This window comes from Peromyscus maniculatus, chromosome 1 (genome assembly GCF_049852395.1).
Source record: "Peromyscus maniculatus bairdii isolate BWxNUB_F1_BW_parent chromosome 1, HU_Pman_BW_mat_3.1, whole genome shotgun sequence".
In the NCBI taxonomy this organism is placed as follows: domain Eukaryota; kingdom Metazoa; phylum Chordata; class Mammalia; order Rodentia; family Cricetidae; genus Peromyscus; species Peromyscus maniculatus.
The window spans coordinates 25,815,091-25,842,935 of NC_134852.1; the positions used below are offsets into that span (position 1 = coordinate 25,815,091).

The 27,845-nt window shown below is 55.9% G+C and overlaps 1 protein-coding gene across 1 annotated transcript; it reads right to left on the reverse strand.

Moving 5' to 3' along the window:
* Positions 1-1,560: 1,560 nt before the first annotated feature.
* On the reverse strand, positions 1,561-27,845 carry Ppp5c (protein phosphatase 5 catalytic subunit). Its single transcript, XM_006991480.4, has 13 exons — positions 27,599-27,845; positions 22,233-22,474; positions 14,420-14,567; positions 8,117-8,238; positions 5,432-5,497; positions 5,085-5,183; positions 4,550-4,655; positions 4,057-4,199; positions 3,889-3,976; positions 3,170-3,210; positions 2,900-3,078; positions 2,179-2,260; positions 1,561-2,078 (listed from the first exon to the last, which is right to left on the reverse strand). Exons 1-13 carry the CDS (start codon positions 27,717-27,719, stop codon positions 2,016-2,018), a joined length of 1,500 nt encoding a protein of 499 aa, XP_006991542.1. The 5' UTR covers positions 27,720-27,845; the 3' UTR covers positions 1,561-2,015.

Below are 27,845 nucleotides of genomic sequence, written 5' to 3' on the forward strand. Positions count from 1 at the left end.
TGAAAAACGGCAATGGTGGCGCATGTCTTTAATCCCAGCACTCCAGAGGCAGAGGGATCACTGAGTTCAAGGCCAGCCTGGTCTACAGAGCGAGTTCCAGGACAGCCAGGGCCACACAGAGACACCTGTTTTGAAAACTCCCCCCTTTCCCCCAATCATTATTGGAGGTAGGGCCCGCATATCAATCACAGCATGTGTGGGGTCAGAGGGCAACTTTTCTAGGGATCCAACTCATGCTATCAGGCTTGCCTGGCAAACATGTTATCCACCGAGCCATCTCTGGTCCTGACACTCAATTCTGAGTTAGCAGTAACTGGTGGACTGGGCTGTGGGAAGCGGGGTTCAGACTGGAGGGCCTGAAGGGAACTGTCCCCCCACACCATGGCCCCAGCTGGTGATGCTGCCTTGCGAGGTAGAACTTTTGACATGTGACCTAGCTGGAGGACGCAGGCCCTAAGGGTGGGCCTTGAGTGTTAATTAGCTACCCTTGCTGAGGTCTGGTCTCTGCTCGCTGGCTGTGTAAACTCCTGTGGCCTTGGCCCGGTATGGCCGCCCTGCATTTCCTGGCATGAAGAACAACTGCCCCTGAGCTGCCTGTCAGACGTCCCGTGGCAGAACCGAGAAAAACACTCGCTATGGATGGAGGTGGGCAGTCCTGCGGGCGGGCTGCTAGGGGTTTACAGAGACTGTCAGGGGCTGTGGAACTTTCCAGAAGTAATATCCACCCTCCAGCTTGGAAAGAAAGTGGTCACAGCTGCTGGCCACATTCTCAGCTACACGGGTCTCAAATCCTAGCCCGACTGAACTGATGTCTGGGGCCTCTGACCTATAGCAGCAACAGAAGGTCCTGTGGTGTTCTGAATAGGAACGGGACGGGGCGCTGTTAGGTGGGGCCGTGTTGGAGTATGTCACTGCGGTGGGCTTGAGGTCTCAGAAGCTCGAGCTTCTCTTCCTGCTGCCTGGGGATCCAGATGGAGAACTCTCAGCTACCTCTCCAGCACCATGTCTGCCTGCACACTGCCACGCCTCCATGATAACAGACGGAACCTCTGAAACTGTAAACCAGCCTCTATCAAATGTTTTCCTTGTAAGGGCTGCCATGGCTGTGGTCTCTCCACAGCAATAGCCCGGAGATAAGCCTCCAGGCTGGAGACACAGCAGCTTCAGGCCGATGGCTCTCCCTGCCGGCTGCCTTCTTCTTTCCCCGCTGGCACACAGCGCGGCAGAGTAGTCACTGGGCGCTGCCCCCGCTAAGAACAACTCGGGAAGTCACAGCCGCGAACACGCCGGCTCTGCAGCGCTGTAGGATCAGGGCTCAGAAGACAACCTGAGCGCACACAGTAAGCAGTTTGCTCGCAAAGCTTGGCTACAAGCAGAGGCTTCTGAAGGGGTCTGAGTCCGCTGGCAGCCTGCACAGGCCTCAGGAGCTGGAGGATGCTTCTGGGGTCACTCGTAGGCCCGCCATGCCCACCTCACTGGGAAGCATCTGGAACCAAACTGGACTCGCCCTGGAGGGGTCTGCGTGTGGTGGCCATGTGCTGATGTGGGTCTGAGATGAGGTTTGACTTACAATAATGACTTTATTTTATTTTAACATTTAATTACAGAACATAAAACAGCTGGGGGTGGGCCCCAGCCTCGCCCCATCCTGAGGCTACCAGGAGGAGCCCTCCCTGATGACCCTCTTTGGGGTCTTCCTATGGTAGAGCCCTATTGCTTTACCAGGGGAGGAGCCATGCAGATGAGGGGCAGGACCCCCTCTTGGCCCCACCCCCACCCAGGTCGGCCCTCCTCCGAATGCCCAGGCTGTGCCCTACCCAGTCAACTCCTCCTTCCTCGGACCAGGAGCCTGTCCTCGGCTGCCCCGCGCTGCCCCCACCCCTCTGCAACCTAAGGGGAATAAATACAAACTTTACAAAGTAAACGGGGGTCCGACGCCGCCTGGGGCGGGGCAGCAGGCCGAGGGCGGGGCGTCCCGCCGGGCAGGCCCTGGCTGGCCGCTGCTGTGGACAGCCTCACATCATTCCCAGCTGCAGCAGCGTGTTGGCATACGCCATGGGCTTGACGTTGGGGTGAGGCTGCGGCAGGGGCGGAAGGAGAGGCAGTCAGAGGACCCGCCACAGGCAGCCCCTGCCCGGGCACTGCCTCCCTCCCTCCCTGCCTCCCCAGGCCACTCACCACTGCTGTGAATTGGTGGAACTGGGGCCGCAGGTCCGAGCCCTGGAGGTGGATGTAGGAGGCTTTGTTTCCCATCTGGTCACTGCGGGGACAGGGACAGAGGGGCTGTATGGTTGGGGCTGGAGATTGAGAGAAGGTGGGAAACAACGGGAGGAAGCAGGAGGCCTCGGGGAGGAGGAGAAGGGGGAGATACACTCGCCACAGACAGAGAAGAGCCACACTGAAGAGGGCTGGAGGAGGAAGCCGCGGAAAGGGGGGGAAGCAGAGGCAGGAAGAGGCGGTGGGAGCTGGAGACCCGATCTCACCACTACCCCAGCCACGGGAGGGGCAGGGGGCAGCGACACCACACCACAGGGTGTTACAGCCCACGCAGCTCCGTGGCCTGGCTCCCCCCACACTCAGAGGGAGAGTGGACTCAGGTAAGAAAGGCCTCGCTCGGTCCACGGGAGGAGGACCTAACCGCTGAGGCTGGGGAGCAGCCCGAGCCCACGGGTGTTCATTACACTAACACATATCCACGCTCAGGTGTCCTTCCTATGGCAATGGTTTCGAGGAAAGTTAAAGCCAAAACCTGCCACCGTGGCTCATGCGTGTGATCCTACCACTTGAGAGGCTTGCAACAGAAAAGCCCTGAGTTTGATACCCGCCTGGACTAAAGCCACACATACACAATCCACACAAACCCCGTGGCCTGGGCAAAGGGTGGGGGAGGAAGACGCACCAATAGTTGGGGGCAGAGAAGACGGTGACACAGCGGCCACCATGGGCCACCTCGTAGCCCTCGGACTTGACCTCGTGGCTGCGGATGATGTAGTCCAGCTGGTTCTCCTCCAGGAAGGCCTTGGTGACGTCAGGCCCGAACTGGCAGCTCACGCCGCGCTTGCTGACAGAGCGCCCGTTCTAGGAGCAGAGGACGGGCGACTGGGGACTGCTGGCCCGGCTCCGCCCGCCCCACCACGCAGCCCACGCCCACCCAAGACCCCGGGCTCACCTGTGGCTGGGGATCTGACCACAACAGGTCACACATGGGGCCTGGGGGGGGTGGGGAAGAGGCGAGCGTCAAGAGACCTGTCTCCCAGCGTGCACCAGACAGGCGCCCACCCCACAGCAGGCCTCGGTGCTGGTGGTGGCAATGGGGTCTGGCGGGGACATCCCCGTGGCCGGGCTCCGGGCACGCTCATCAGTTCTGAGCTGGCCCGTTTCCCATCCTAAGCCTGAATCTGGACGGACTGCTGACACTCCCGTCCCGAGCAGGCCCTCTTCCTGCCCGAAGCCTCCTGTGGCTCCCACTGCCCCAGCAGCAAAGCCCACGTTCCCACCAAGGTCTGGAGCTCTCAGGATGTGGCCTCTGGCCCTGTGTCCAGCAGGAACCTGAGGGCCAGCCCTGTCCGCCCCACCCCTTCACTCTCCACTGTCCTCCCTCACTGGTCACACCCTCACCCCTCCTCTGGTGCATCTCAATGTTAGCCCCCTGCAGAAGCCATCCACGTCATCTGTGTTCTCAGCGACACAGTCTCTGGGACTTTTAACAGATGCCTTAACTCTCTTCCGGGGAGGGAGCAAATGAGTGACAGGTGTGTGTCATGGATGTCCCCCGGCTGGCACAGTCCCCCTCATCCAGGATGCAGACGGGAAAGTGGGCCCCGTGCTTGCCAAGGGCACAAAGTCTGTGTGAGCCCAGGCACTCCTCTGTGCCCGGGGCCCACTCACCTGAGTCTGGCGGCTGCCGATTCCGCTCAATCTTCCGGATATCATCCAGGGTGACACCATCCTCACTGAACAGGCCTCCATGCATGATCTGGGGGAGTGGTGTGTTTCTGTGAGGAAAGGAGCCCCCCTCCCCTCCCCGGCGCGCCGCCCACCTCCCGCGGCCCTCACCAGCACTTTGCCGTTGATGCACTGGGCCAGCGGGAGCCACTCGAACACCTCACTGAAAAGCTCATACATCTGGGCCGTGTACTTGGCCTTCACCTCGCCCTCGAACCCGTAGATCTGGTTCATGTTGTCCGTCTCGTGGTTGCCTGGCCGACAGAGGGATTGGAGAGAACCCTCGGCTTCCAGGTTGTCGTACACCTACCCGGCACTGCGCAATGATGGCAGGCTGGCCCTGAGCTCTCAAATGAGTGCCACCTTGCTAGGCAGCTTGCCCTTTGCGCCAGGTTAGTCCCCAGGGAGGCCGTCCACACCTGCTGCGATGTGAACGACACAAAGGTCCCCTCCCCCGTACCTCCCGTCTGGCGCCTGCCAGCAAAGGGCACAGTGAGGCCCACACTGAGCCGTCTGGCGAGTGCGGCTGCCAGGGCAGGGCACTGTTCAACCCTACTTGGTGGCCCCAGGGCAGGGGTGGGGTGGGGTGGGAAACCCTCCTCACCTCGAAGAAGATGAAAATGATCTGGGTACAGGAGCTTAAAGCCGAAGAGGGTGAGGATGACTTCAACAGAGAAGGAGCCGCGGTCCACAAAGTCGCCATTAAAGATCTTGCTTGTTAAGGAAACCACGGAGGGGGAGGCAGATGGGCCGGGAGGCAGTCCTTCCTCCTGTCCCCTTGGTACCTCCAGAGGGGGTACACCCCGGGCCTGCCTTTGGACTGACCCCACCCCCGACGGCACCAAGGACCCCCGTCCCTCAGAAAAGCCCTCAATGAAACCAAACACCATGGGACAAACACCGGGAGGCTGGTTCTGCTCATCTGCTCATGCCCTCCCTGTACCCCGGGTACAGTGAGGGAACTAACGCAGACAGGACGGCATGCTGGAGCGGAAGGGCTGGGCGGACACTGCCCAGGGGTCCTTGTGGGAGAGAAGAGCGGGGCCTGGACCTGCGGGGCCGCAGCAACAGTAAGGATGGCCCTGGTTTTCTTCCTCCCGGGGTCCCGCCCTCTCCACGTGGGGTGGCACTGAGGATACATAGGGGTTGGTCTCTGAGGGTAAACCGTTGAGCTCAAATATGTTGAGGAGGTCATAGAACTGGCCGTGGGTGTCTCCGCACACTGTAATCTTCTCTGTCTGGAAGAAAAGAGGCCACCGGAGAGGGAGGGGCCCAGAGAGAGATATGGGGAGGGGGCAGAGGGGAGATGAGGGGAGGTCACAACAGACCAAGGAAACATGCACGACACAGGGTAGGGACGCGGCATCGAGGAAGGCAGACAGGGGGGTTTCTGAGGCCCTGAGCCGGGTGACCTACCAGACCGCTCGCCCCTGCTCACCCCCACATGCACCCCTCACCCTGCACCCACAGCACAAGGCGCACGCACCTCTTTGAGCGTTGTCTCCACCAGAGTGCTCAGCTTGCAGAGGACCTCTTTCACCTGCACTAGGATCTGCAAGACAGGGCAGGCTGTGAGCAGAGCCGGCCGGGTGGCAGCACATGGTGCTGTCCTTTCAAGGCCCCCGAAAAGCCTCAGCTGCCCAGAGCTACTTGCAAGACCCAGACTACCGGTGCTGGCCAGGGACAGAGGTGGCTCTCAAGAGGTGTTGAGTGGCCCATGTGTCATTTGAACATCATGACTGGGGGCTCGAAAGATGGCTCAGCTCTTAAGAGCCCTGGTGGTTCTTAGAGAAGACCAGGGTTTGATTTCCAGCACCACACAGTGGCTCACACCTTCTGAAGGATTCAGTGCCCCCTTCTGGCCTCCAGAGGTACTGCACACATGCAGTATACAGACACACTCGGGCAATTTATAAACATCACCATCATTTCACAAGGATTTGGCTCATCTTTTAACATTCACCAGCATTAGGAAACACAATGGTGGGTTCACAGTATAGAAAACCTTATAAAAGAACCACCCTAGAGCCAGAGAGATGGCTTAGTGTGTAAGAGTGCTTGCTTGGCAGGGTCTGAGTTCAAATCCCCAGCACACGCGTGCATGTGCATATGTGTCTGTAGTTCCAGCACCGAGGGGGCAGAGGCAGGCAGATCCCTGGAGCTTGTAGGCTAGCCATAGCCAGTCCAGATGAACCAGTGGGTTTCCAGTTGAGTAAGACCCTGTTGTTCGTCCATGACTCGTGTGTCATCGTCCCCCCCCCCCCCCCCCCCGTGTGTATAGGTGTCCTCACGCCCACAAACTCACATGCTTTACATGTAGGTGCATACACAGAGCTAGCCCACACACATGTAAACGCATGGTCATAAAGCTCCTTAAAATACAATCCTGGCAGGTTAAGTCTAGTTTAGGGTGTATAGTTTTATTCTTTGTATTTTTCAGGCAGGGTCTCACTCACTGTGTAGCTCTGGCTGGTCTAGAATTCCCTATGTAGACCAGGCTGGCCTTGAACTCAGAGATGCATCTGCCTCTCCTCCTGAGTGCTGGAATTTCGTGTGCACCACCACGCCTTGCACAGCCTGGGGCGTATACTGAGACCCTTTATAACCTTCACCACACTCGGGGACCCGGAGAAGTAGAAACTCGACCACATCTGTCAGTGCTCCTTTTACACCCTGACCCTGACCCGAGAAAAGTCAAGTGTGTTTACCAGGGTTCCAGGTTCTATGTTAATACATGAGTGAGTACTCAGTGTCTCCTCAGGGAGACAAGCGAGCATATCACAGTCCTGTAAGTGATGTCCTTGTTTTGAGGATACAGGTTACGATGGTTGCAACCAATTCTCAAATGGTTCTGTTAAAAGCAAGGGCTGGAGAGGTCCCACACATACCCGTGAGAAGTGTGTGGCTGTTACCTGCTCATCTTTTAACTTCCATGTACATTTAACAATTAAAAAACAAAACAAAACAACAAAAACAAAAAACAAACCAAAAAAACCTTGGCGAGAAGAGAAAGTGTCATTAAAACAAAACAAAACACTGGAGGTGGCCGGCCACTCAGGAAGCTGCAAAGGACTGTTTTTGTCACTCTAAGAACAAGACAAGCCCAACAGCCAGTATCACATTCAAAAAGGAAACTATCAAACCCACCCAAAAGCCACCTGCAGAAATCCCGAAGGAATCCCACCACTGACAGCGACAACACAGCCCTCTGTGAGCAGTGGGGTCGCAGCTGCTCAGGCTGGTGGCGGGGGCTCCTGTCTGCGCTAAGCACTGGGGGAAGGCAGTGACCACTGGCAGGCTGTGACTCCATCACAGGAGAGGTGGATGGGCGGCTAGTCCTGACACAGAAATGACTTCTACTGGCGGCTGCAGAGATGGCTCAGAGGTTAAGAGCACCGACTGCTCTTCCAGAGGTCCTGAGTTCAATTCCCAACACCCACATGGTGGCTCACAACCATCTACAGTGGGATCTGACACCCTCTTCTGGCATAAAGTCATAGAGCACTCATATACATAAAATAAATAAGAAAAAGAAAGAGGAATGACTTCTATCATCCAAGACCTCTTCCAACCACGCATGTCCTCTCTTACTCAAGTCTCCAACTTGGGCCAGCCATGCTCTTCAAGAATTCCTCTTTCTAGGCTGGAGAAATGGCTCAGAAGTTAGGAGCACTGACTGCTCTTCCTGAGGTCCTGAGTTCAATTCCCAGCACCCACAGGGTGGCTCACAACCATGTATAATGACAGCTGACACCCTCTTCTGGTGTGTAGGCAGACATGCAGGCAGAACACAGTATAATATATAAATATAGTAAATATTTAAAAAATTCTTCTTTCTGATGCCTTCCTGAAGGTCTCACTTTGGAGCCTGAGTAGTCTTTTGAACTCTGCACTGCCTGACACCCACAAAGTGCTGTGGTACGGATGAGGACATGTGGGAGCCCTCAGCATGGTGCCCAGTACACAGCCAAGGAAGTGGCAGCCTTTGTGATCATTCTCCTCACTCTGCTTAGGCCCATTCCCGGGCTCAGGTGTGTGTGGCACGGGTGGGTATGTTACCTGGTAGGTATGTTACCTGGTAGGTATGTTACCTGGTAGGCATGTTACCTGGTAGGTATGATACCTGGTTGGCATGTTACCTGGTAGGCGTGTTACCTGGTAGGTATGTTACCTGGTAGGCACATTTCCGGTGCAGTTTCTTCTGCTCCTTGTACCACTGCATGAGCTCTTTCATGAAAGTGATTGTCACTTTGCCGTCCTCAAGCTTGGGCCCGCTGTATTCATCTTCAATGGCTGGTGTATGGACAAGGATATTAATTAGTGGCTTCAGCCATGGAGGGGCAGGAAGGGATACCAGGCCCAGAGGGATGGGGAGAGGAGATGAGGCCATGAAGACTCCCATGATGCTGCGGTGCTCCTGGGTCTCAGGGTCAGCCCACAGCTCCTACAATCCCTGGACTCTGGCTAGTTCTAAGCAGTGGCTTCCTCCTCTGGCACCTGTCTTCTGGAGAGCTGTTTCCCTGCCCTTTGCCTCTGCCCCACATTCTAAACGAGTGGCTAAGAGGATGATTGCCAAGTAATCTCCTCGGATTCCGAGCACATGGTGACCTTCAGCTGACACCAGAACTCGGGCTACTCCCCCAGTTCTGTGCATCAGCAACACCCAGCAGGGCCTGCGAGGCTGAACCGCAGCGGTTCCCGATCAAATGCAGGGTGGGCACCATGGCTCCAGGAAGGCGAGGTCCACTGTCCACTGCCAGAAAAGATGGCGACACCCCCTGAATGATGAAGACCCTGACAGGGTGTGTCTAGGGTGTTCTGCTAGATTTGGGGTCCCCACTTCCTCTTATAGATCCAGGAGATGCTACAACATGAAGCAAATTAATACCCTTGTCCATACACCAGACATGCTAGCTCCTGTCACGTCCTCAGGAGGCAGGTCCTCAAATATAGCTGGTATCCCCACCAACTCCTGGCTCCCAGGCTTCTCAGCGGTGAGCAGATGAACTTGAGTCTGGAGACCAATGGCTAATGGTCTAACCCAGTGTCTAAGTCTCTATCAAGACTCTGAGGCGAAGGCAGGGACCTGGGGGCTGCTTGAGTCTAGGAACTCAACAGAACCCACGGGAGCTGCTGGAGGGTGGCTCACGTGCCCATGTGCTTTCTCTCTGCAGCTCTCCATCCGCAGACTGTCTAACAGACTGGTAAGTACCCTTCTGGGTTCTGTGAGTCACTCAACAAACTAATGAAAAGCGGACTGTGGGAGGCTCGATTCACACCCAGTGGGTCAGAGGCATGGTCAAAATAAATCTGGGACTCAGAACAAGCAACACCGTGGAGGCGGCAGGTTCCACATAAGCACCATGGCACATACACGTGTACTCAGAACGACACGATAATCAATGAATGTTTTTCAAAAGGGGGGGAGGGAACTTGGGGCTGCACCTCAGTTTGTCAGAACTGATTGGAATCAGAGCACTCTGCAGATGGTACCCACTACAGATTGGAGGCCTGGTTACCGGTGCAGAAATCTGCATACGGTCTTGGTGAGCAGGCGTCTGTGCCGACTGCCGATACACTGTCAGCACTAAGTATACAAGTGAGATTTGCTAGGATGGCCCTGGCTCGCAGAAATGTGGTCTGGAAGGAAGAAGATAAGAGAGGAAAGGAAGGAGCATGACTTCTGGGTGACGACATGGTCTCCCACTGTACGGGGCCACAGTTGTGCTGTGCTCTCACTGAAGGCTCCAGTGCTGCATTCTACTAAGAAAATGTGATCCGCTCAATTTCTTGGCCAAAGCTTTCTAAGATGGCTAAAACTGCAGCACACAGTGTCAGGTCTGATGCTGGCCTGAGACCAACTTCAGACTCCAGCAGCATGTGGGGGATGGGGGGAGTCACATAGGACCATGAACAGCGCCTGCAGGACCTCTGGTCACCAGAAGTGAAGGAAAGGGCCTGGTGTGAAGGAGTTGTCTGTACTCCATTGTCAGCCTCCCAAGGAATCTTCCTGCAGTGGCTTCTGAGGGACCAAATGCTGGGCCCTGGCTTTGGCTCAGAACGCTGCAGAGCCGAGGACATACCAGGCTATGTGACGATTAGTTGTCAACCCGACAGAGACTAGAATCACTGGAGATGGGCTGCTGGGCATGTCTACCTTGATTGTATTAACTGAGGTGCGAAGACCTGCCCACTGTGGGTGGCACCGGTCCCTGGCTGGGATCCCGGATCGTTTAAGGGAAAGGAGCTGAGCAGTGGCTCTATACATCCATGTCTCTGCTTCCTTATTGTGAGAGCAGTATGACCAGCTGCTTCAAGCTCCCTGGCTTCCCTGACATGATGGACTGCGCCCTTAAACTGTGAGCCAACCCCCTTTTCCTTACATCGCTCTCATCAAGGTATTTTATCACAGCTACAGGAAAAGAAACTAAGATAGACTTCTAGGGAACAGCCCGCCTGGTGGGCCGACCAGAAGCGACTGCAATGTCTGCTCACCTTGAATGGCGGCGCTTGCCTCCCCATCCGTGCTGAGTGAAAGGACACCACAGACGAGCAGCTGATTTGTTTCTTGTGCAAGCCATACGGGGCCGGTGTAAGCAAGGACCCTCCCTGCCCCATGGAACTTTACAAAACCAGTTCACAAGTTCTGCTAGATTTGGGGTCCCCACTTCCTCTTATAGATCCAAGAGACGCTACTAAAAACATCAAGCAAATAAACAAGAACATGGAGAAGAAGGAAGAGTTCATCTTAGGAAGGGAGAAGAGTTATTAAAAAAACAAGACAAAGCCGGGCGGTGGTGGCGCACGCCTTTAATCCCAGCACTCGGGAGGCAGAGCCAGGCGGATCTCTGTGAGTTCGAGGCCAGCCTGGGCTACCAAGTGAGCTCCAGGAAAGGCGCAAAGCTACACAGAGAAACCCTGTCTCGAAAAACCAAAAAAAAAAAAAAAAAAAAAAAAAAAAAAACAAGACAAGGCCAGGTGTGCCGGTGCATGCATGTGATCCTAAAACTTTGAATGCTGAGGCAGGAGGATTGTGAGTTGAGGGCTTCTTTAGATTCAGTGAGAAAAGATGGATAAAGAAAATGAAGAGGAGAGACTCGCAAGATGTCTCAGCAGGTAAAGGCTCTTGCCACCACACCTGATGACCTGAGTTTGATTCCCAGGACCCACATAGTGGAGAGAGCTAGAGAGAGCTGGTTCTTCCCAGGTGTTCTCTGACTTCCACCCACACACGTGCACCCTCACACACATGCACACACACAAATACAAACCAAGAGAAAAAAGCTCTAACTACAACATGTCCATCACAGCAGGGATGGGGCAAGGGAGTCCTTGTAGAGTCCAAACATTAAGAGGGTCCACAAAAATCTGCTCTACTTGCTCTTGTTTGGAGATGTTTAACATTTCTTTTTTTTTTTTTTTTTTTGGTGGTTTTTTTTTTTTTTTTTTTGGTTTTTCGAGACAGGGTTTCTCTGTGTAGCTTTGCGCCTTTCCTGGAGCTCACTTGGTAGTCCAGGCTGGCCTCGAACTCACAGAGATCCACCTGGCTCTGCCTCCCGAGTGCTGGGATTAAAGGCGTGCGCCACCAACGCCCGGCGATGTTTAACATTTCTAAGACAAAGATTATGGCGGGAAATCTGGTCTGACAGCCTGGAGCAGCAGGCATATTAATAACAATAAAAGTTAACAAGAACCAAGATCCCAAAAATGAAGATACAGAGTAGGTGTCTTGGCTCAATACCACCACCCTACCCCCTACCCCCTGTACCCCACCCCGGGACTTCAAGCAGCAGATCAAAGGGTGAGAGGGAGGGCGATGAAGAGGAATCCTGACACCCTGGACGGGAGCCGCACGCACTGTGGTCCCTGAAGAATGTGAAAGGTGGAGTTAGAGGTGGCTCAGCGGTTAAGAGCACTGGTTGCTCTTGCAGAGGCCCCAGGTTCAATTCCCAGCAACCACGTGGTAACTCCACCTGCAGCTCCAGGCCCAGAGGATCCAATAGGCTCTGAGGGCACCAGGCACACAGTAGTACAGATATACATGTAGGCCAAACACCCACACACAGGGAAGGAAGTAAGATGAGTAAGACTTCGCAAGTGGACAGGGCTGTGAGCTGGAGTGTTAACAGGTGTGCTAAAGGTTCACAGGGCTGGTGTGTCTGAACACACTTCCGGTGATACACATACCCCTTCCACCTGACTGTATTATGGGAGTTCCTGCAGACTTCTGCCGCTGGTTTGATGTGAGCACTGGCTTAGATCTGCCTTTTGTGACTGCTACCTTCTGTCTCTGGTACCTTCCGTTTGAAGTCTGATCTGAGAGTTTCCTAGTGGTTCAAAGCCTATGAAAAACTTGGTTGGGGGAGGATCTGGCAAACTGGGATGTCTTTTAACTCAGAATTTGCATTTGGCGTTGTCCCTCCGGGGGCCTTAGATAAGAGGTTTTGGTATAGGATTGACCTGCTAAGGTGTGAAATGTATAACAATAAAAGGGCCCTTTGCTAAGCTACAGCGAGTCAGTCCATGAGAGGCTGATCCCCCTGCAGCTGGAAAGGCTAACATTTTCATCCCTAGAGTGCCTCCGTGTCTCCTTTCCACAGACCCGAGTGAACCCACACCCGATACACAGCAGGGTGGTAGAGTGTATCTCACTGGGCAATGTCTTCCCTGTTAAACAGACGCGTGGAGTCCACACACTGGCCGGAGTAAGTGCCCGTGTGAAATGGGAACTGGGCCTGCTACCCAAGGCACTCAAGCCCACGCCATGTGCGCAGGGATGGGAGGGCTAGTCTGGGCACAGCCTTGACTGGGGCCTACAGCAAAACTCTAGGCAGAGAATTTCAGTATGAGGGCTTTGCTGTGAGACCCACGACTTCCAGGTGAGTCACTGCAGGGACAGCCGAGCTCACGAGCATCACACAGGCTTGCGAGCGCTGCTGGGAAGGTAGGGAGGGGCCTCAGGAGCAGGGGCCTCTCCTCCTTCAGGCTGCCTCTGAGAAGCCGGTATTTCCCGACACTTGGACAGTGCCGAGTAATGGCCTGCAATGGACCTGGAAGCTGCCAGGTATGTGCACGGCCACCCCGAAGTGAAAGGACGACCTTCCACCGTAAGCAGGGGAAGGGCTCTGCTCGGTGGAGAAGCAGTACAGCGAGGCGGACGGTGCTGAGACCATGGCTGTACCTGTACTGCCTGACACACGCTCAGGCAGGAGGGCAACGTAACCTGGCCTGGTAAAGGGGTGTGCTTGGAGCCCGGGCCCAAGGAGGCTGGGGATCCCTGAAGCAGGAATGGTCGATGCCCATCAGCAGTTTCCAGCCATCCCCAGTACTCATGTTAGAAGGCCCCCTGATCCAGGAAGTAAGCAGACAGGGGAGCTGCGGCCCTGCAGTGATGGCGGAGTCTAGAGGTGTCCACCAGGCACAGCTCAACCGCTGTAGCTATGGACAGAGTCCTGGGGAGGGCACCCTGAACAGCTGGTGAGCCGGGGTCATGCTGGTGGCCTCAGGGGCTACAAATGGGTCGTGACAAGACTTGACACTGACACTGTCTCCAGAGAGTGCTCGATGTTTGGTGACATTTGGTGATAGTCTGTCACACAGACAAAGAGACAGTACAGATCCTAACATCTAACCCCCGGCGGGGAGACGTGTTCCTCAGAGCCAGCTCACCAGAGAAGTGGAACAGGTGCCCAAAGGCCTGGCTGGCTAAGAGGAGGAGACACGGGCATGGTGACTCACGCTCAAAACCCCAGCACTTGGGAAGCTGAGGCAGGACAATTATCATGAGTTTGAGGCCAGCCTGGACTAGAGTGAGATCCTTTACGTCCCTGTCCCCCATACACACCAAAGTCTGGACTCACACTCCTGAGAAAAACTAAAAGGAGCACGTGACTGGGGCGAGAGGGTGCTGGGAGCACATGGCTCTTGTCAAGAGAGAACGAGGCCACACGACCCCACTGTTTTTTCCCAGTCTCTTCCTCCACATCGGCTCCCCTTCTCTGCTCTCAACCCCGAGGAAGACAGTCACAGAGTACTGGAGCTGGGGGGATTCTCAGGCATGGCACTACCGTGGCTTTAAACATCATGCCTGAATTCCTCGGGACCCAGTGGGAGCAGACGGTGTCCACACCCCATCAGGCACCGCCAAGGGTGACAGTGACTAAGGCCACATCACCCACAAGACACAGTGGTGGAAATGGGACCAACACCTGCTCGGCACCATGGACCCCGAGCCCTAACTGGAGGGAATGGACTAGAGCAAGACATCTATTAGGCTGTGACAAATGCAAAGTCCTGAGCCACCCCAAGCTTAATCAAGGGTCCCCACTCTTATGAGTAAGATGGAGGGGAGAGGGTTAAGGAAGACAGTCAGCAGCTGTAGGTGACACCTACATTCCCAATGTCCCCCGAAACCCTGCCTTTACCACCAAGTGTGGCAGGGATGAGTGTGAGGGGTGTGGAGAGGCCCACTCACTCATGCTTTCGATGTCCAGAGAGTCCACGACAGATCGCCTGTGCTCGTCGCCCGCAATGGCCCGCTCAAAGGCCTTCTGCTTCACGATCTTGCTGCACTCCTGGTACTTCATCTTGGCATCCTTGTCATTGGGCTTCACCTTCACCACCTGGCCAGGAAGAAGGAGTGAAGAGGTGTCACACTCTGGAGGGCCAGCCACTCACCCAGGTAAGCCACCAGGGTCACTGCAACAGCCTTGGACTCACAGCCCTGGGCCGAAGAAAGGCCAGTCAGACCACCTAGGGGCCACCACATGCTAGCAGGGCAACCCTGGACCTGTCACCCAGGACTCACCTCACATCCCCACACCAAGCGTGCCGAGCCACCCCACAGGGTGGTTCAGAGACCAGGGCATTAGCCCACGCAGGTGCCCTCACTAAACAACTCGGATCCTGTTGAAACCAAACAGGGGCCCAGCTGAGCACACAGGTTTCAGCTCCCCGCGCAGCCAGTGGGGGAGGCAGCCTGGACTCCTAGCACCTTAATGTCCCTTAGTATAAAGTGGGGTCTGCTGAAAGGACCGAGGAGGACTGAGGTCCTTGGCACACAGGAGGTAGGTACTGTGTGCAGGTGGCAGTCAGCAGCTTGCTTCCCTGGGGCTTTATGGGTGACTGAGGCTCCAAACTGCCATTTCCTCTGGCAATGGGATAGGAGACCTAGCTCAAGTCCCATCTTAACCAGCGATGATACGCTGTAGGTACGCTGGTCTCGGTTTCCTCTCTGGGAGGGGACACTGGTAATAGCATCACCTCAGAGAGGGCTGTAAGAGTGAATGAGGGAGCACTTTTTTTTAAAAAACAGCTTTTGTTTTTTATTTTGAAGACCAGATCTCCTGTAACCCAAATTGACCTTAAACTTTTATTTACTATGTATACAGTGTTCTGCCTGCATGTCTGCCTGCACACCAGAAGAGGGCACCAGATCTCATTACAGAGATGTGAGCTGTGAGCCACCATGTAGTTGCTGGGACTTGAACTCAGGACCTCTGGAAGTGCAGTCAGTGCTCTTAACCTCCAAGCCATCTCTCCAGCCATGAGGGAGCACTTTTAAAGATCTGACACAGTCAGTTGTGAGCAGGCAGCTTTGGGCCACAGCAGTAAAAGGAGCCTGCCTGCACGCCACTCTGTCCCGCTACCCACAAACCCGGATCCCAGTTGCTTAGAAGACAGAGCTGGGCCTGGTGGTGCATGTCTGCAATCTCAGCACTTAGGAGGTAGAAGCAAGGTGACTGTTAACAACAGGCTAGCCTGGGCTACAGAGTGAGACCCTGGGCAACAGACTTCATCTCTGGGCCTCAGCTTGGCTACCATAACTGTAAGTGGACCCAGGCTGACCTGCTGTTGTTTAGCAGATCCTCTGAGATGGAAACATCCCATCCCACAGGGAAGCTCTTTAAGCAGACAAGTCAACTACTCAAAACGGCTTCAGGAAGTCCCTGAAACCGACCAGCTTCACTAGGCCCCTCGCTGCCAGAGTAAGCAATAAAGACTGCTAAGAGTAGCCAAACTAAAAGAAAGAATCTAAGACCAGACCAAGTGCCTAGAAGAAAACAGAAACCAGCCAAGGTGTCTGCAAGAGGTTTAGACCAACCGAGGCACCTGGGGAGGACACTCTCCAACCTGCTGAGCTGTCTGCAGGCTGTGCAGTGTGCTCTAGGTTCCCAGCTGTGAACTGTCACTCACGTTGGGGTGGGCTTTGGTGATGCAACTGTCTTTGAGTCATTTTTGCTTCCGTAGGTAACCCCTCACCCATACTCCCATTAAGTGACCCACTAAAACTCACTGGCTCAACAAGTTGGACTTTGGTGGTATGGTCTGTAGTGGGATCCCTATCTGGGGTAAGTAGACATGAATGTTGCATCTACGCCCCCAAGTTTTGTCATACACCCGCTGACCCACACAGCCATCCTAAGACTGGGCCCTCACAGCGACTGTGCTATTAGACAGAAAAGGAAGCCCCAGGGCTGGTCCTCAGAGTGCTCCCCCAGCCCCAAAGCTGGATGGCCGAGTGAGTCAGAGCCCTGGCAAAGACAACCGCTACTCCCTGCAGGTGCTTGGCCAGCAGCAGGCTGGGCAGGCCTAGGCTGGGCCACCTGCCAGTCAGCCCCACTGGGGTGTGGGTGTGGCGTCAAGCTTGAGGGCTGCCAGCTTTAGGCAGCCCTTGGAGCCCTTCCCAGGGATAGGAGGGGTGGCCAACTCCCTCTACTCCCCAGAATAAAGTCCACATGCTCCAAGCCTGGCCCTTAAGGCCCACCCTGTTTCTCTGGAGCCCAGTGCTGCCTCTCATGGGTCCCCAGAATGCCACCCTCCTGTAGCTCAGCACTTTGGGTCATGCTGCCCTTGTCAGCATACTTCATTTCTAATCCCAACCTCCTTTCTGCTCATCTCTTCCATGAAGCCTCCAGGTTGGGAATAATGTCCTCCCCACTTGAAGTGGCACTGGGAGCACAGAGCTATGTCCTCAGGAGAGCATGAATGCCTCCTCAAGAACAAAGGGTAGCAAGCACGTCCTTGGAACCAGACCTGTCTTCAGGCGGGCTGCAGTTTAAGGAGGAAGATGGAGCTGGGCGCTGCCACTGTGGCGAGCAACCCTGCTCTCAGCATCCTCTGTACCACTCTATGGGGTAGCCAGGACAAAGTCCACTAGACAGAGTGGTAAAGTTATTAACCCAAAGAGCCAGGGTTCTATGCACTCCTGGATTAGTTTACAAAGCCCAAGCTCCTGAATGCCACCACCCATGAGAGGCAGAGAGATAACAGTTCTCCAGACTCTGGGTTCTGGCCTTCCAGGACACATGTCCTGCTCATTCAAGACCCCCAGCTTCTAGAAGGAGGGAGTGGTGCTAGAACCCGCAGAGCCTGGTGTGAGACTTCACTGCCAGGCCTATCCCTGGCCAAGCAGCAGCAAGCACTCCATTCCCAGCCCTGCCATGCTGGTCACAGTGATTGCTGGGTATGACTGACAGACAGACGGCCCTGTCGAGCTCCTCTCCCGAGGAAGGGTACATTTTCACACTACAAGGCTTTTCAGGGCCTGAGACCCACTGCATCAGAACTTAGTGGCAGCACGAGACATTTCATTTCTTTCTCTTTTTTGAGACAGAGTCTCACTATGCAGCCCAGGCAAGCCTTGAACTCAGAGATTTGCTAGCCTCCAACTCCTGTTTCCCAAGTTCTGGGATTAAAGGCATGCACCACCATACCTGGCCCATGGACACATCTTTAAAAAGTGGCATTTGAGTCAGGCAGTGGTAACACACGTAATCCCAGCACTTGGGAGGCAGAGGCAAGAGGATCTCTGTGAGTTCGAGGCCAGTCTGGGCTACAGAGGGAGTTCTAGACAACCCTGTCTCGAAAAACAAAACAAAACAAAACGGCATCTGAAGCCAAGTGCAGTAATGTGGCCAATATTCCAGTGAAGCCCAGGCAGGAGGATGGCTTGATTCCAGGAGTTCAAGGATAGCCTGAGTTATGTAGCAAGACTCTCTCAAAAGTCAAAAACAAGCAACAAACCAAAGATTCTATGTGGACTGCATCTGTGGCAGTGTTCTGTGATATTTCTATGGTTTCAAACAGACACCGCACTGGGGGAAACTGGGAGCTGTGCAAGGTACATGTGATCAACAACACTTTCGAAGAGATGAGATGTCTTTAAACACTGCCATCTTCAGGGGCTGAAGGTACTGCTCTGTGGCACAGGGCTTGACATCTGTGAGATAATTAGAATTAGATGAGGTTGTGAGGCCAGGTCCCCTTGATAGGATTAGGGACTTTATAAAAACAGAAGGAATAGAATGGAAGCATGGCCAAGTGGTAGAGCCCCTGCCTAGAATCCCCCAGTGAGGGGCTGGGGTATGGCCAAGTGGTAGAGCCCCTGCCTAGAATCCCCCAGTGAGGGGCTGGAGGTGTGGCTCAGTGGTAGAGCCCCTGCCTAGAATCCCCCAGTGAGGGGCTGGGGGTGTGGCTCAGTGGTAGAGCCCCTGCCTAGAACCCCCCAGTGAGGGGCTGGGGTGTGGCTCAGTGGTAGAGCCCCTGCCTAGAATCCCCCAAAGAGGGGCTGGGGGTGTGGCTCAGTGGTAGAGCCCCTGCCTAGAACCCCCCAGTGAGGGGCTAGGGTGTGGCTCAGTGGTAGAGTCCCTGCCTAGAATGCCCCAGTGAGAGGCTGGGATGTGGCTCAGTGGTAGAGCCCCTGTCTAGAACCCCCCAGTGAGGGACCAGGATGTGGCTCAGTGGTAGAGTCCCTCCCTAGAATCCCCTAGTGAGGGACTGGAGCCATGGCTCAGCTGTAAAGTGCTTGTACAGCCCCAAGTTTTGTCCTCAGCACTGAAAAAAATACAGTAACAACAAATGGCATTGTCAGCTGTCAGGGTTCACTGGTAGTCACTACAAACCCTGGGACACGTGTCTGGGAAGTTGGACTCACTGGAATTGCAGAGGCCATTCAGGGCACATACCCTCCACCATGACGCCCACAGCAGACCCAAGGCAGTTCCACTATTACCCACATGGCCCTGCTGGCAACAAGGCCTGCAGTCCCCCTACCTTGGAGCAATCCACAACATCAGAGATGCAGTCACTCAGGCCTGCTGTGGATACCAAGCAAAGTGCCCACATTTAATCAGAGCTGAGTATAAGGGATATACCAGCAAGAGGAACCAACAAAGGGCATTATGGTTCATCTGCAGGGCATAGACAATGAGATTTGGCCCAGAGGGGCCAGATGGTGCATCACACAGCAGAGAAAAGCCAGGCTTCTGGCAGGTAGCCCATCAGGGACAGCCTTCCACACAACACACCCTTTCTCTAGTGCGTCGATCTACCACAGCACATCTGGCGCCCCCATGATGAAGCAGGCAGGAATACCACCAGTGCTAACTGCCCAGGGGCCAGCATGGTGCCAGGGACCTGCAGGTATGCCACGGTTAGGTTCTGGGGACAGGCCACCACCTTCTAGAACTCCTGTGAGACTGCAGGAGTGACCTGCCTTATTTCTGAACCTGTTTCCTCACCTATAAATCATGGTCCCGCTGTGCAGGGAACCATGGAGATGAAATGACTTTCATGGCATGAAGGTTGCCAGCATGTGAGTGCTGAGCTATAGGCCAACTCTGATTGTCCGTTTCTTTTGTATAACTCTATCAGGGGTGTCAAAATGTATTTCTACGAAACACATCACAAACCAAACAAACCCCACAGGACCCCACAGGCAGGGCAGAGAGTTTCGGAAGACCCTCCCCCACCCAGGTCTAGCCTAGGCTTGCATGGCTGACTGTGTTCTAAGTGTATAGGAAAGAACACAGTGATACCAACTGAGATGTGACCCAGGAAGGGGTGGGCCCATGTGGAAGGGCTAGCTGGTAAGTGTGTACAGGGGTACAACACAGCCCTGTGGTAAGGGAGACTGACTACTACGAGTCCAAGGTGTGCCCCCAAGTGGGAGAGCAAACAGACCCACCTAGGTCCCTGTGCCCTTGCAATGTTCTGGCACCAGCATAGACCAGGGGCCACAGGCCTACTTCACCATGGGCTGGCTAGGAGGCAACCCGGAAGACATGGCGGATGCAGAGCCCACTCGCTCAACCCTCACAACGACACTGCCAATGCAGGCCTTTGTGTTCCCTGGTTACAGGTGAGGCCCAAGGCATTTGAAGTCACACACCTCGGTCTGCGCTGAGCTGGCCACCAACCTAGACACCCCTATCTTGGGGGCTGTGCCTTCACATTCTGCTGCAGTGGCTGCAGATCTGACTCTAGCCCACAGGAAGAAAGAGACGCTGGAAGCAGTGGACAGCACCTATGCTCATGCACGTAAACCAGGCTTTTTACAGAACAAACTGCCTTTTCTTCAGCTGGAGATGGGTGCTGACCACAGACAGTGCTCCTGACTCCCAGACCCACTCAGATTCAACTATGGAGCTGGGTTCCAGTCTCACCTGTCATTCCTTCCAGGTGACCTTAGAGAGGGGTGTCTCCTTTCTATACAAGAGGTAAATGCACACATGCACAATGCTCACAGCTGTACTGAGCCCTCCATGTGCATACTGAGGCTCAAACAGGCTGACAGGCAGTATCATACGTTCATTTGCTCCAACCAGGGCCACACAGTTCCTGATCCAGAGGCCAGGGCCTGGGCCTGTCCCCCATGAACTCCAGCACCTTTTGGAGGAAGTTTTGGGCTGGGAGCTGCCAGCAGCCCAGCCTCTCAGGCTTGGAAGGTAAGGATCCCAGGCTCCTGCTGGGGTTTCACAGGGCTGCTAATTTAGGTGCTGGCTGTGGCTCCAGCTCCAGCTGGTCCTGAAAACGGCTATGGACTTCCCTCCTCACTGTGGCCTCCACAAAGCCTGGAGTAGGGCTCGGATGCAGGACCCACCATCTCCTAGCCTCAGAGAATGTGGAGTTAGATGCCAACCTTGGGAGCAATCTCAGAAGAACCTATTCCTTACTCCCAGTAAAGATGTTCTGTGAGCCCAGAATGGCAGAGACCCTGTACCTGGTCCTGTTCTCCGGTGGGGATCCTGCCTGTCCTTGGTTATTCATTCATTACCTGGCCCTCTGGCCCCAGTGACCTTTATTCACCACTGTACCAGAGCCCCAGCTGTTCAGGAGATGGCCATGGCTCTTGTTACTGTATTCCAGATTAGGACATCAAGAGACAAGGGTAGGGACTGGGGACCAAGCTTACAGGGACGACCATGCTTTGCTTCCCACCCTCATGGTTATCATTCCGTCCCCTTCACATTTTTGCCCTTTGCTAAGTGTCCCTTGACCTTGGCCTAAGCCTTTACCTGGCTTGATCCTAGGCCAGGCTGAGTGACCAGCTTCCTCCTGCTGCAGCCATGGCTCCACAGCCCTCTTGGGGCCCTATGCACATGACGGAAAGGGTCCACAGTGAAGGGCTACCTACAGCAAAGTAAGCAGTGATCCATTCTGCACTCAGAGCCCCTGAGCAGGGAGCTGTCTGGAGCAGAAGAGATGCAGTCAAGGGCGACACTGCTCCAATCCCAACACTGGCACTCACCAGTTGGGGCACAGACTCCTCACCTGTATGACAGGGGCAATCTCCTTCCCCTCTCCAGCTGGCCACACTGACTCAGCCAGTCTCTGTGAAGGGCACAGAGCACACCTGTCCCAAATGGATGCTCTGGCAGTCCCTCCTACAGTCATCAAGACTGTCAGAGCACATCACGGGTAGGCAGTAGTGGATGAGGAACTGGCCTCTAGGTCCCTTCTCTCATTTCCACAGGGGAACATGTCCTTGGAGGCTGTCCCTCTGCTCCGTTTTCTTGGAATCACGACTCCTCTGTTCCTGCAGTCACTTTCCTTGCCTGCTCAGGGACATGGGGCTCCCACCTGCCACAGAATCTCAAGCTGTCAAAGGTCTGTGCAGCCCTTGCTAATAACTGCTGCCATTACTAATCACCATCACTGATAACGGCCACAGCAGTCACAAGGCTGAGCTATTATTGACCACAGACTGTGTGCCCGCGCTGCTCCAACCACACACACACAGCACAAACTCTCCTGCAGCCACCGAGGCTGGGCCTGTTCTCAACACACAGGAGCACGGGAAGGCAGAAAAGCCAGGTGGCTTGCCCAGGGTCACAGAGTGCGTGGCAGTTGAGAGGTGGAATGGAACTGGCTAGAGGCCCATGGCCGATCTCTGGGAGAGCCCTTATACAGAGGAGACACAGGACAGCTCCTCCCCACTCCTGGTGCCCCCCACATCCGCCTGGCTAGGGTGCCGGGAGCTGGCCCATGCCCGAGGCCCGGCTCACCGTCTCGTAGTCACGTAGGGCAGCTCGGAACTTGCCCAGTGCCATGTTGCTGGCCGCCCGGCGGTAGTAGCCTTTGATGTACTTCTTGTCAAGCTCGATGGCCCGCGTGGCATCGCCCAGCGCATAGCCGTAGCACTCGGTGCGCAGGTAGGCCAGGCTGCGGTTGCCATAGTAGATGGCATTGTTGGGGTTCAAGTCGATGGCCTGACTGTAGAACTTGATGGCGTTCTCGTAGTCCTTGGCTGTGGAGGAGAAGGAGGCATGAAGCCCTGTTGCCACAGGCAGGAATCCACCCTAAGCTGGTGGTCCTTGCTACGAAAGGGAAGACCGGGGTTCAGCATGGAATCTGTCCCTGATGTCTGACCACAGGCCAGGTCTTGAGGATCAGGCCACAGACTGCAGAACTTGAATCAATCCCACACACCAGCCTAGTAAAGCCCAGGCTGAGCGCTATTCCTTCAGGGCTCCAGGAGGCTTCCCCCAAGTCTCCCCATGATCAGTGGGACGCGTCAGGGAGTGCCAGTGCTGCGGCCTGAGCCAGGCAGACTGAGACGGCCCGAGCCTGGGGCTGTCTAGACGCCCAGGGCAAGCAGGCAAGTCCAGAGACTGGGGGAGCGGGAGGGTAAGGGGAGGAAGCGCCTCAGGTTGCAAGGAAAAGGATCGGCAGGTAAGGAGGGCCACGACCAGCTGGTGCAGCGGGCAGGAGCTGGGGAGGGCGGGACACCATAGCAGCAGGGCTCTAAGTGTGCGGGGACAAGGGTCACTCCTCGTCAAGGGCAAACGGTCAGACTCTCTGTGAACTAAGTCACAGCGGGGGCCCTGAGCTCTCCATCAACCTGTGGGATCCTCCTGTCTCACAGCATAAGCACCATCTGGCACTAACCTGACACAAGCCACAGAGGCCTAGTTCAAGGTCAGAGTCCCATTCGGTACTGGCAGAGGTAGGCCTGACCCCTCCTCCCGAGGGTTCATTAAACAAACAGCAAAACGGAGGCCTTGAGCTGCAGACCTGGCTGGCCAGGCTGGGTACCGGAATGTGCCAGAGGCCACACAGCACCCTAGGACACATGAACCTTTAAGGAACTTAAGGGAGAAAGCCACATTAGCCATCTCCAGATGAGGGCTGCTCAAGTTCAGAGAAGGAAAGCCTGTGCCTGAGTCACATGACAAGTGGCAGATGGGAATTCTGAGGCAGGCAGGCAGGCAGGCACGGCAATGCCTCCATCCTCCCCCCATGTGCCCTGGTGGAAGCCTGGCACAGCACAGACAATGGGAAGGTGGCCTGGCTCTGCTCTTTTTAGGCTGGGTGGACTTGGACAACTTAAACACGCTCTCTGTACTTGAGTTCCTGCTCTGACCCCACTTCATGGCTCTCAGAGAACTCAGTGACTTTTATGTTCTGCTGGCTGAGCCCACACACTCTGGGGAGGGTGTCTGTCTCCTTCCCGGAGCTCCTGCCTTGTCTGGGGACACAGCCCAGCCCTCCAGGGACTGCCGGTGTATCAAGGAGAGAGATCTGACCCCAGACAACAGTGACAAAGTGCTCAGGGCTCAGACGGCCTAGGGGCCCATGGAAGCCCTGGGGGAGAAACCTAAGTGGGAAGGAGTAGAGGAGCCTCCATGAATGGGGAAGGAAGCAACTGGCCAAGGGAGGAGAGAGGAAGGAAGGAGGAAGGAGGGCAGGCAGAGACCAGAGGCGGAACAGCTGGTCCTAGGGGTGCAGCTCAGTAGTCCTTCCTGGACTTCCGCCACAAGGCCCCAATGTCCCTCTCAGGAAGCTCCGCTGACCCCGGGTCTGGGTGAGACACCACCTTGCCCCGGGCTTCCCTGCCTGCCCCAGTTCTGCCACTCTGGTTGTCTCCCGGGCCTGTGAGCCCCAAGACAGCAGGACCTAGAACTTCCCAGAAGCCACCAAGACAGAAAGATGCGGAGGGCAGGCAGCCCAGCTCAGAGGCCCTCCCTGGACGGTCAGGGCCTGAGGGCTCCAGAGGCTGCTGGTTAGTACTCAGTCGGTGAGGTGGGGCTGCATCAAGTGGCAGAGGGCGTGCAGTCTGACACCTGGTGGTGCAGATTCCTAACGCCCAGGGCAGACAGAGGGCCGCTGCCTGGAGCCTCAGCCACAGACCACTTGTCTGCACCTGAGAACCAGGCTGGGCTTGGCCTCACACCCCCCCAAATGGAGGAGGGAAGGAAGAGTACAGGGGACAGGAGGCCCCACCTGGAAGGCTTCTGGCAGCGGTCACACTCCAGCCTGGGACCATTCCTCCACTGCAGCAGTACCTCTAGGTACAGTGAGTAGGACCCTCTAGGTGAAATTCAATTGCTTATCTGCGTTCGCAGAGGAGTGCCCTGAACCATGATGCAGTATCTCCCCCGACAACCCTCAGACCTCGAAGACCCCTGGGTGAGCAGAGCACAGCCTCCTTCCTCAGGGAGAAGGGGAAAGAGCAGAGGCCTGCTTCCCTTGGACTCAGACTGAGCTGGGACCGGGCTCTGTCCCCAGAACCTTCACAGCAGGGCTGGGGGTGGGCCTTCTGAGTCCCTGAGACCCCCCTCCTCCACAGAGTACCCCTTTCTCCCCACTGAGGCCTGATGACAAGGAGAGGTGAGCACGTGGGGAGGAAGGGGATATCCGCCTTCTGCTCACACACTCTGACCTTGGGGAAGAAGTTTCATTCTGAGTCGGCTTCCTCTATAAACCGCCACCCCCACGCCCCAGGCGAGGTTCGACTCAGGCGTACCTGGCCACCGCAGGGGTGCAATGAAAGCCAGCTGCAATTATTCCTTTTATTGGTGTTCTTGTAGTCTGAGCCTGGGGTTCTGTGCTTGCCACTGCCTGCCCCCAGCAGTGGGAGGCCTGGACCAGGAAGGGTGCTCCTCCAAGCCAGTTCCAGGCCAGGCCCCTCTGGCTGCCAGCCCAGCCCTAGGTTTCTGAGAGCCTGCATCTCAGGACCTGGGGGGTGGTGGTGGTGGTGAAAGGTCCCCCCCATGGCTACCTCCTTCCCTCACTTGTCCTCAGCAGCAGCCCAGTTTCTGGTTGCTCCTTTCAGGACCCAGTGAAGGCCGGCCACGAGGTCCAACCACTGCACAGCTGGGTCTGGTCACCTGGTGCTGGCAGCCACCAGCCTTCAAAGCCCTGCAAGCTGGGCACGCTGTCCCGCTAGATAGCATCTCACACCCATTAACTCTCCCCGATTCCAGCAGCCCCACCCCACACTAAACTCTGCCCTCCCCCGCAGAGCCCTAGGCTGCTCTAGCCTCTCTCTACCCTGGCCTCCCAGCTTCCTGCCCCCAGTCTTTAGCAGGCACAGAGCTGAAAGCTCAAGCCCCGTCCCATAGCCTGCTGCCTGTAGTTTCACCCTAACTCTCCTAAGCACCTCCACTCCAGCCCCACTCACCTTTGGGCCTTGCCCAACTGCTACCCTCCCCCTCTCCAGGCCACTAGTCTCATTTCCTCCCCCAGCCAGGTCAGAGGCTCCACCCTCTCACCTGTCCACCCTTCCACCCGCCTCTCTCCAGCCTGGCCTTTGACTCCACAACAGGGAGGACCAGTACCTGTACCCGGAACCAACTGGACCGCTCTTTATCCCCTCCCCACCCCCTGCAACCCTTAGGATGACATCTGTAAACCCACCTGGCCTCTCAGGCCCACTCACTGCTCCCACTTTGACTTCCTCCCACTCTGTTTTATTTTGTTTAAGACAGTCTTGCTATGCATTCCAAGCCGTCACTGAACTCACAATTCTCCCGCCTCAGCCTCCCCAGAGCTGGGAAGACAGGCATGCACCACAATGTCTGGACTTAGCCCCACGGGGGCCCACCTTTCCCTAGGATTCTAGCTCCTTCTCACCCTCCCCCTACCTCCTGCACATCTGTTTCCCCGGGTCTGTATCTCTTCTGGGCCATATCTGAAACAGCATCCCTAGGGACCCCCCACTCCCTCCTGCCACCCCCCCCCATTCCTCCACTCCCCTTCAGAACTGAGACACCTGCCCCGTGGGTGTCCAGTTCCTCGCTTGCATTCACCCCTCAGGGGCTTCTGGGCCGGCTTTAGTTCACTAGTGCTTTGTCAACATCACCTCCTCAGACCGCTGCTGGTCAACGCCTGAGGCTACGGCTTTCTTTCTGGAAGAACCTTCCTCTCCTAGCCTGCGGCCCCTTTCCTGGTTTCCTTTCATCTCACTTGGCCTCAGCAGCTCCTTTTCCGATTTACACATGAAAATTCCGTTCTAGGTTCTCTCGAGATCCCACTGGCGGGTGATTTCATCCATTCCCAGGGCACCTCCAGCCATAGGCTGGGCACACCCAAGATTTTCTCCAGTCCAGACTGGCCCACCGACCTACTCAATGTCTCCTTTTGGACAGCTGAGGCAACCCAAACTAGGCCTTGTAATGACTTCAGAGATTCTGCCTGACCTGGCGCCTCTTATCCTAATCTCATCTTGTACTGGTCAAGCTCCAACTAAGTCAGTCTGTTTTCATTCATTCTCCACCCCCAGGGACTTCGCGTTAGGTCAACTGACCCACGTGTAAAACTCGCCTTTCTCCAGGCCTTCCCTGACCCCCGCTATCTAAAGCAGACTAACCTGCATCCCCTACTCTGTCGCCTCGATCACAAGTTACCAATTATCGGTGCTGCTGAAATCCAAGTCATGTGTCTCATTCATTGGTGCAGCCTCAGAGCCAAGCACAGACGGTGGCACATGACAGTCAATACAAACGTACTAAAGGAATGAATAAATGAATGAATGGACACCCGTTCCCACATCTCCCTCCTCAACCCCAGATCACGCTCTTCTTTCCCGCCCCACCTCTACTCCCTATTCCTTTCCTCGAATCACCCACCCCAAACCGCCTTCCAACCTAGTCCATTTGCATCCCCACAATTCCCTTCTCTACGGGGGGCCCTTCTCTCCTCTCAGCTGGTCCTACCCACCCCAGGTCTCCCCGGCTCGGCAGCGCCATCACTGCCCTACACACATGCCACCGCTTGGCAGCGCCCCCTTCAGGGCTGACCTCCACCTAGCACTTCTGCCCAGGGCTCACACTTGGCAGCAGCAGCAGCACGCTCACAGGTCGGTGCCCCCGGCTCGTCCCCTATCGTTCAGCACAGCCTGCCTCAGTCTCCCTAGTGAGTGGCTTCTGCTCCGTACTCCACTTCGCAGCAGCTCCCTCCCCAGTCTGGCGTCCAGCCCGGGCCTCCTCCTCCTCCTCTTCCTCCTCCTCCTCGCGCCGGGCTACTCGACAGTGCCTGCCCGGCGCCCAGGCTGCCGCTCCGCGTTGCCATGGTTCCCCGCGGGGCCCGGCACCCCCACGGCCTGGGCCGCTGTCCACCCGCCCTCCACCCCCGTCCCGGCCGGACGCACCTTTGAAGTAGTCGTTGGCCTGTGTCTTGAGCTCCTCTGCCCGCTTCAGAGTGCCATCGGCCGGGGGTTCGTCCCGGGGGTGCTCAGCACACTCAGTCCGCTCGCCCTCCGCCATCGCCATGCCGCAAAGCGACCCCCCACCCTGGCAACGGCCGCTCGCGGCACCAGGCCGAACCGTCGCGAAGGAGCGCCGAGTGACCGCCGCCGCTGCCGCACAAGTGTCGTAAAGCGCGGGCCCCGAAGGCGC